General features: G+C 42.6%; 1 protein-coding gene across 1 annotated transcript in view; it reads right to left on the bottom strand.

Annotated features, from left to right (window-relative positions):
• Nucleotides 1–9,225, bottom strand: part of Nr4a3 (nuclear receptor subfamily 4 group A member 3) — a 38,938-nt gene that overhangs the window by 20,637 nt on the left and 9,076 nt on the right. The window contains exons 4-5 of the mRNA XM_005362160.3: nt 7,196–7,325; nt 6,569–6,741 (exon numbers count right to left, since the gene is read on the bottom strand). Coding sequence (XP_005362217.1) covers nt 6,569–6,741; nt 7,196–7,325 — 303 coding nt within the window. The remainder of the gene's footprint in view (nt 1–6,568; nt 6,742–7,195; nt 7,326–9,225) is intronic.

Here is a 9,225-nt window from a genome sequence, read left to right as displayed (position 1 = left end):
GAGACAGGGTTTCTCTGTGGCTTTGGAGCCTGTCCTGGAACTAGCTCTGTAGACCAGGCTGGTTTCGAACTCACAGAGATCCGCCTGCCTCTGCCTCCCAAATGCTGGGATTAAAGGCGTGCGCCACCACCGCCCGGCTTCCTGGAAATTTTATAGCTCATCCTTTCTCATCCCTAAGAAAAGCTGGGGCTTTCAAAGTAAAGTTGAATTGTCATTGGTGGCTCTCAAACCTTACAATGCCAAAGAATCATCAGAGGCTATTGTTAAAATAAAGATTATATTGGCCTTCTACTTTCAAGTCAGTAGGTCTGGGTGCAACCTGGAGGAACCTGCTTGCTAAAGCAAACACTGCCGTCCTTTGTGGTTGAGGCAGTCTGGGTACCACACTCCAGGAAACTGTAGTCCATACTCAGAGTGGAACTCTATGTAGCCGCTGTAACGGTGGGAGGGTTGGGAAGAAGAGAACCAGAAGGGCCCACAGAAGTGCAGCGAGTCTGATCTCTTCACCATTTAAACTGGAGGCCTTCACCGTAGGAACTGGTTGATGCCATCCAGCGAATTAACTGGGAAACGTCCTCCCCAAAGCTTCCTGAAACCAGTGTTGACAGTCTTCACGCTGTGGTCTCTGTAAGCCTATCATGTGCTGGCCGTGTTGGGTCTTAAGGCTACCTCATTAGCATTTAAGTGACATTTGCTGGTGTCTGGTTTGCTGTGAGCAATAGTTCTCGTAGTTGCAGGCTGTTACTGCACTAAGTGGCACCGATTACCAGAAAACATCCTGGCGTGCTGAAAAATACTTGGAATGACCAACTAATGAGGACATTAAGTATATTTCCTCATTAGTAATCATGCAGGCGCTGAAGCCAAGCCCGGTATCTATATATACTTGTATTGCTAAATTAAAAGCAACTGTGGGGCAGGGAATAGCAGCATCGCGGGTGGAAACAAATCAAATGTGACATGTTTTGACTGCGCTGATGTACAGTGATCTGAGCTCATTTTTGAGGGAGAGAAGTTTGGCCCACAGGAGAAGAGAAGGTTCCGGAGCCAGGAATGCGTCACAGAGCTCAGGAGCGCTCGTCCTGGCCTCTTCAAACATTCGCTCCCTCTGTGACTTGGAACAAAACCCTTCCTTTTTCCACATTTGGGGAGAAAAGGGTTCACTGGGTTTCTACCTTTCAGGCACATACCCTGCTACATGGAGATTAAAAGGCACTGGCTGGCAGACACTTCCCTCTCTCTCTGCTGACCTAATCGCCGGGGAGAGCAGCTAGCACTGTTAGCAGACTGTACTGGCCAAATCGACTGTCAGGCTCAAACTTGACAGGACAACTCCTTGTCTAACATACAATAAGCTCTGAATACATGCTAAAATATTAATATCAGTAGCTGAGAGGGGGATTGGGTGGTTGCCAAGGTACAGAAAACAATGAGTTTCTTTGAATTTAATTCTAAATGAATTGATTTAAAAAAAGATATAAGGCTGGAGAAATAGCTCAGAGGTTTAGAGCACTTGCTGCTCTTTCAGAGGACCTGGGTTCAACTCCCAGCTCCCACATAGGGTCTTACAACCATCTAACTTCAGTTTCAGGGAAGCAGATGCTCTTTTCTGACCTCTATGGGCACCGGACACCCACATGGTACACAGACATACACTCAGGCAAAGCACTCATATATGTAAAAAAAAAATCAAATAATATTATACAAAACTACCATAAAACATGAAGATATAATATAAAATACATATTAGTATTATCATAGTTTTCTAAAAAATCAAATTAAATTTTTACTTAAAAACTAGTAAATTGTCGTTAGCAGAGACAATATGATGACACAGAAGCATCCCCTTGTGTGACTGTCTCATCTCAGTCCAAGTCTTAGGCTAGAGAATTCGACCTGCCGAGACTTCATTTAGTCCTCTGAAAACATGGCGGGGGAGGGGAGGTTGTCTTAGATGATCTCAAGGTCATTCAGTGCCGTGGTCTCTCATAATTAAAAAATTTTAAGGGAAGATATCAATCATACAAGCTTAGTTTCAGGCAATGACAATCTTTAAATAAAATACTGGCGTTATAATTTTGGTGGCAGAGTTGAGGGCTTATGTGAAAATATTTTTATGCTGGTGTCTAGCTCAAAGTAGGCATTTTGTTTCATTCATTTGGGAAAGTTCTTTTCTTTTCCTTGTTTATTTGTTTCTGTGTATGTGTGTGGGCACTCCGGTGCCATGGTGTGGGGTTTGGTTGTCTCCATTTATTAACCATGGAGTTTCTGGGGACTGAACTCAGGCTCCTGGGGCTGACAGCAAAAGCCTTTACCCATTAAGTCATCCTGTCTGTTTCATTAATTCTGTGTTCTAAGTGTGTCCGTGTATCTGTATATAAGGCTATAAGCATATATGTGCACACTTGTGTGTGTGGAGACCAGAGGTCAATGTCCAGTGAGTTCTTTGACAATTCTCCACGCTTAAAATTTTTCTAATTATTTGAAATATATTGTCTTTGAAAATCTCGTATATGCATTGTCTTAGTCACTTTCTATAGTTGTAGAGAACCCATAGCCAAGGCAACTTACAAAAAGAAATCACTTAATTGGGGGTGTGCACATAATATCAAAGGTCTAGTCCATTATCGTCATGGCAGGAAGCATCATGGTACACATAGTACTGCAGCACTGGTTCAGAGCTATATCCTAATCTGCAGGCTGAGAGAAAGAGCCTGGGTCTGGTGGAGGCTTTTAAAGCCTCAAAGTCCACCCCCAGTGACGTGCTTCCTCCAACAAGGTCACACCTACTCCAACAAGTCCATACCTCTTAATCCTTCTCAAACAGTGCCACTCCCTGGAAACTAAGCATTCAAATAATGTGATCCTATGGGGTCCATTCTTATTCAAACCGCTACATGCATACAATGAATGCATTTTGATCATATTCACCCCCAACTCCTTTTCCTAATTCATTTTAATTTTGAGAAAGATTCCCACATGGAATTGGAGCTCACCACTGGCTAGACTGGATGGCCAGTAAATCTCAGGGATCCTGAGACACTGTCACCTCACCAGCTCTAGAATTTCAAGTATATGCTTCTGGAGATTTGAACCAGGTACTCATTCTGGGGTGGTATGCACTTTACCAACTTAGACATTGCCTCAGCACCAATTCCAATATTTTTATAGATACAAAGTCAAGTTACATAAATATGTATATTATATATATATATGTATGTATGTATGTGCACACACACATGAAACATACACATTTTTCTATATTTCTGCATGTAAGTACTTACAGCAAGGAACCAAAAAGTAAACCTCAGAATCATAAAGCCTGTAAGAGTTTGAAAGGACTTAATGTCATGCACAGAACCCTTTGTGGAGAATCCTGTCCTGTGCTGTCCTTGAATCCTCCGTGGCTTGCTGATCTCACTCTGACTCGGTGTGGACAGAGAACTAGTCTTGAGAGCAGCTTTGAAGACAGGCTCTCCCACCCCCGCCACCATCTTCTTTCTCTAGATTTGCCAAGGGGAACAGAAGTATTCTTTTTCTTTTTGATACAGGGACAAGAGAGTGAGAGTGACCTAATTTCTACAAACTTCCCTTTCTGTCTATATAGCTTCCCTTTTTTAATTCTCCAACCATCGCTTATAAGTTTCCATAAACAGGGTATCTACATTCCCCTTAAATCGGGTCTTGGATTGAACTCAATCCTCGACGTGTGATCTGGAAGGACGGAGTCCATGAGACCATACGGAATTGAATTCTGGTCCCATACTTCTCCTACAGCAGGTAATTTAGCACCCCTCCAAGCACACACACACACACACACACACACACACACACACACACACACACACACACACCCTTTGTTGGATCATACTAAGTGTCTGTGGAACAAACTCCTGAATGAACCACTGACAAGCCAAAGCTCTCCCCTTTAACAAAATCTAAATGTTGAGCTTCACATTTATTTTTGTTAACTTTCTCCGTGATGGTTTCAGCCCTTCCTGTTCCAACCTGTCGAGATCGTTCCGAATGTTGGTACTGACATCCATCATATTAGCAGATCCCTCCCAGCTTTCTGTCATCTGCAAATGTGATCAGCATGCTCCTGTGTCTTCTTCCAAGTTTTGGATGAAAGCTCACTGTATTTTTTAAAAAGTCTTTTAATTTAGTTGATTTTGGTCCAATTTTTTTTTTTTGATAATTTTGTAGAGCTATCTAAACGCAGGAGAACCCAAGCGATGAAGTTCAACCTGATTTCCAAAACAATGCGATTAAAATAAATATGCTTTGCAAAATTGAGCTAGGCCTCAAAGGTAGCATCAGCACGACCCAGACTTTGACATGGGCAATCTGTATTTGGGGCAAAGCTAACAATTAAATTGGATAAATGTTTGTGGATGAAGATGATGACTCCAGACTAACAGACTGAACAGTGCAGAGACAAGCAAACACACTGGATTGATTTTTTTCAATGTAGAGACAGGTCCCAGCTGGGACAACTCGGAGGACTGGGGAGATACCGCCACTGCATGAGAAACCAGGCCACGGAGACTGATAATTAGATACTTTGTGGATACAGTACCATTCGCGGTGTGTGTGTGTGTGTGTGTGTGTGTGTGTGTGTGTGTGTGTGTGGTGTATCACTTTTCTGGATTGTGTGCCACAACCTTAGCTAAAGCAGTGTCTATAAGCCTCCTTGATGCAGAGAATTACAGAGGGAGAGGCAGAGGTGCTTGGGGGGGGGGAGGGAAGAGTCTTCATGCCCAATTAGTAATCCCCACCCTTGCTGCATGCAGAGAGTGTGAAATGTGACTCCTAACTTGGCCTCTGATAGATGTGTTTTGCTTTGTGACCTTAGGCCAGTCAACTTTTTCACCTCTCTGTATTGATTTCCTTATTGGACCACAGGGGTAAAGACTTATCTTAGTGGTGCTCCTGCATGGCACTGGACAGTGGCGTGCCTGTACTTACTAGCACCTTTGATAAACGGCCAGAGTATAAAGTTTGGTCAAAGTAACGATATACAAGGTACCATGCTGAAGTTTTGACAAATGTCATCATACTTAATCTTCACAAACAATCCTGGGAAGCGGATAATATTAGCAAATAACAAAGACGAGGAAACTGAGGCTATCAAAGATCAGTGTCTCAAGGTCACCTAGCTAGTAAATGCTGGCCCTGGGATTTTCATCCAGCCTTGCCTGCTTTCAAAGCCTGAGCCCCAAGTCAGTGCATTATTCTGTTATACTATTATACTGCTTGAGACTTGACTTTCATCAGGAGATGCTACTTAAAATCAGAGTAAGAGTCCTCAACCTTTGGTGCTGAGGATATACCATACTACTTATAGGGAGTCTTGTGATCAGGCGTAGGGAGGGCTTTGCTGCCTAGAATGAGGGTAGGGAGGAGGGCAAGAGGATCTCAGCATGTACAGCATCAGTTCTGTTAACACTGCAACCTAAAAGGGGTCCACCCAGCAAAGGCTGTTCTTTGCCAGGCATTCACCCAGATGCTGCAAATGATGAATTAGCCACGGGGAAGGCAATCAGATCGACCAATGGGATACCCCCACACGGGTCTCTTTTCATTCATATTTCTAAGCTTGTCTTCAAGTGGAGGTAAATCCCCTTCCAGCTCATAGCAATGAGACAGTGTGATACAGTGTCTAACATGAAGAATTATTCAATAACCAAGGCCATTGTCTTCTCTCTCACCTGTACTGACTGTATTTTACTAGAACTCTGCTTTCCAAAGTCCTATAAAAATGACCTTATCATGCTGGAATGTTTCTCAAAAATCTTTTATGACCCTTTTCAGTGCTATTCAAATTTAAGGAAACCTGTAGGCTTCATACTGGTGAGATTTTTTTTATGATGTCCTACGTTAAATTAAAATGTTGATATGTTTTGGTTGACTGAAATAACAGCACTGGTAATCATTTATGTTTTTTTTTCAAAATGGTTCTGTCAGCCTTGTGTGTCTGATGCTCAAAACCCTCTTCTGGTGTTAAATACGGTAATCATTCCCACTGCAGGGAGAAGAAAGCCCAGCACGGGAGCCAGGTGACACAGGCAGGAGACAGAAAAGACAGCGTTCTAGCCAGACCTCCTGATGCCAAGGCCAGGACTTGCTCATCCCATGATCTAATCCCCCCAAATAAGCAGCAAGCTAATCAATGAAGATGCAGTTGGGTAGACCGCTTAAGGATAACTTGGGGCTCACCCAGAGGGTTTGATCGCAACATGAGAAACACAATAGTCACGATTTCCAAAGAACTACAAGCTGTAGTTCCCCTGTTCAGCTTTTCGTTGGCACCACCAGGAACCCTGCAACCATATGTGTGACAGGGGTAGCCCTGTCAAGGTCATCGTTAAGGCATTTAGAGCTTCAATAAGGCAAAAGTTATTTGGTATAGTGAATGAACTAGTTGCTAAATGAAATGAAATCTATAGAAAAGGAAAAGGGGAGGCTACTGACTAGCCCAGTGCCAGGCGCAGTCTTCCAATCAACTCTTGTTACTATTGTCATGAATGGAGCAGCATAATCACTCAAGAGCATGCGTAGAACTTACTCTGGAATAATCCAGATCTCTGGGTGTCGCATCTGACAAAGCACGGACGAGGGCATTCATCATACAGATGGGAGGAGACGGTGGGGAAGGCTGCGAGGGCTCCGGCTGCAGTGGGCTCTTTGGTTTGGAAGGCAGCCGGCCTCTCCTCCCTTTCAGACTATCTGTACGCACGACTGATGAGACACAGAGAGAGAAAAAGCCAGGTTTAAAGATCGCATTCGGAACAGGCATAAATCACGAAAAGGAATCCAAACACATTAGAGCTTGGCACTGATGAATGAGAGCCACCGTTTCACAGCAGTGTTAAGTCTGGAATAACGCTCAGCAGTGACTGAGCTGAAATAACGAGGGGAAGAAAGTTATTCCATACTTACATGTACTGATGAGTTAGCTCTGAAAATCTCCTTCTCAAATAGAAAGAACAATGGCATTTTTTTAAAAAAAAAATTGATTTTTGAGAAATTAGAATAAGCAGTCCTCAGTGTTGGGTAAACATAGATACCATTAAAAAGAAAATGTTTGGAAGAAAGAGACAGTAGTAAATCTGCTGCCTCGATGTAAATATTAGCAGCTTTCGCTGTTAGAGGTTATGCATAAGCAAACCGGATGGAAAGCGTGTGTTCTTACCTTCTTTAACCATGCCGACGCTGAGACACTTCTGGAATCGGCAGTACTGACATCGATTGCGGCGTCTCTTGTCCACTGGGCAGTTTTTATTTGCCAGGCAAACATATTTTGCATTTTTCTGCACGGTTCTCTGAGAAAACATAATGTGAGAGATAGTCAACTAATAGTTTCTGGAAAGAGGTAAGACCTGACAAGATGTATTTTAATTACAACGTGAAAAGCGACAGTGCAATTTGTATAATTAGATAAATTTAATTTCCTAACACGCTAGCCTGCAGGAAAAACAATTTTATTAGTGTTCCTGGCTGACAGTGGAAATCATCTTGGGTTGTTCTGAAGCGGGTCTCAGGAGGCACCCAGCTCTGAATGATAAAATCATATCTGAAATTACCAGGTCAACATATCGTACCTCAGAGGATTAGATTATCTCCACTTTTAATATCCCCCTGGGAACAATTTTCTACTTGTTCTACTCCCCTGATTATTGCTGACCTTATTAAAATAAAATCAGAATTATCTGGGCTGCCCTATGTATGGCATCACTATTGTAAGCCAGATAGCACAATAACTGATTTTGTTACTCAACAGAGATGAAATCATACCGAGTAAAGGCAAGAGTTTGTCTTGTGAAAATATATAGGAAATAATATTTTCTTTCTAAAATATATAGGGAGTCATCTTTTAATTAAAAAGGAAATCCACGTGATTGCACTACTTGGCTCACTCTCTCTTTAAAGGATACATATAATAAACTGTCCATTTCCGACTTCCAATTCTTAAAGTTGGATAGAAAAATCACTATCATATCCATGAAAGAAAACCCTAAGCCGAGTAAGAACAAGAGAAAGAAATATGACTGTCGCATACATCCCAGTATTTCATAAATGACTGTTATTATTGACACCAAGAAGAACCACATTGTCAAAGACACATCGTAGAACTTGATGTTGGAGATAAAAATAACATCACAGTTTTCTGAACCACGTAGAATTTTGGAATAAGACACAGAGCAATAATCAGACGAAATCTTATGCCCCAAAGGTAAAACGATGCTCTAAGAAAACAAACAACCAAAAACCCCACGGAAACCTCTGTGCAGGTGTTTGCATTTTTACCACTTAGGATAGGATGAATCGCTCTGAAAGGACCTGACCTACACAAGTCCACCCAGAGCAGAGCTCTGAATTCACTTGGGAATGAAGTCTGGGCTATGCATTAGACGAAGTTCAGGTAAACTGTGCTTAGTGACCTGTTTTGGGTTCAAGATTCTAGTTTCCCTCTGACTCTTTGTTTTCCAGTCTTCTTATTTCCCAAGTTTCAGTTTTACCCTGTCACCTTCTCATTTCATTTAAGGGAGTGATGACACACATGCCAAGAGGACCTACGCCAAGTCTGAGACATGGCTGCTGGGTCTAAATGCAAAACTCGGAGAGGAAGACTTGCGGGGTTTCAGCACCTCCATTCTCTGTATTGACCGGAGCCTTTCACAGAACACGCCCCTACCTCCTAGCACTCTTTCTCCACACTGTCCTCAAGGCCACGTGCCCATTTACTTTAGATACCACATTTTCCCCATAGCCTGAAGCCTTCCCCACATCTGTGAACATCTGCACAGTGTAAGGACCCAGAGATCGTTACAGTTCAATCACCGAATTCCCATCATTAACTGCACTTCATGTCACATTTTTAAAGAATTCAATTTAATGGTAGAAAGCCACTGGGTAAATCCGGCTCTGGTTCCCTTAATTAACAGATCTGTGAGGTGGTCCAACCCCAGGCTGCCCCCACCCTTTCAAGTATAGATCTGTTTCCAAGGGGATGGTGAAGAAAAGGGAAGTTGTTGGGGAATGCTGCTGCACACTTTTCGACTTGGGATGCTAGACTCCCATGTTGCGATGAGTTCTCATTGATCTGGGGATGGTTCTAATGTAGTCTTCATTCAACTCTTACTGGAATGTCTTGCTTTTCTCCCTTCCTGCTGATCCTTCATTGTCCTTCAGCATTTCCAGTGAAATGCCATATATATATAT

The sequence above is a fragment of the Microtus ochrogaster genome, linkage group LG5 (assembly GCF_000317375.1).
Source record: "Microtus ochrogaster isolate Prairie Vole_2 linkage group LG5, MicOch1.0, whole genome shotgun sequence".
NCBI classification, from domain to species: Eukaryota; Metazoa; Chordata; class Mammalia; order Rodentia; family Cricetidae; genus Microtus; species Microtus ochrogaster.
Note: the sequence above shows the minus strand (reverse complement) of the source record. Positions and strands in the feature narration are given on the sequence as shown.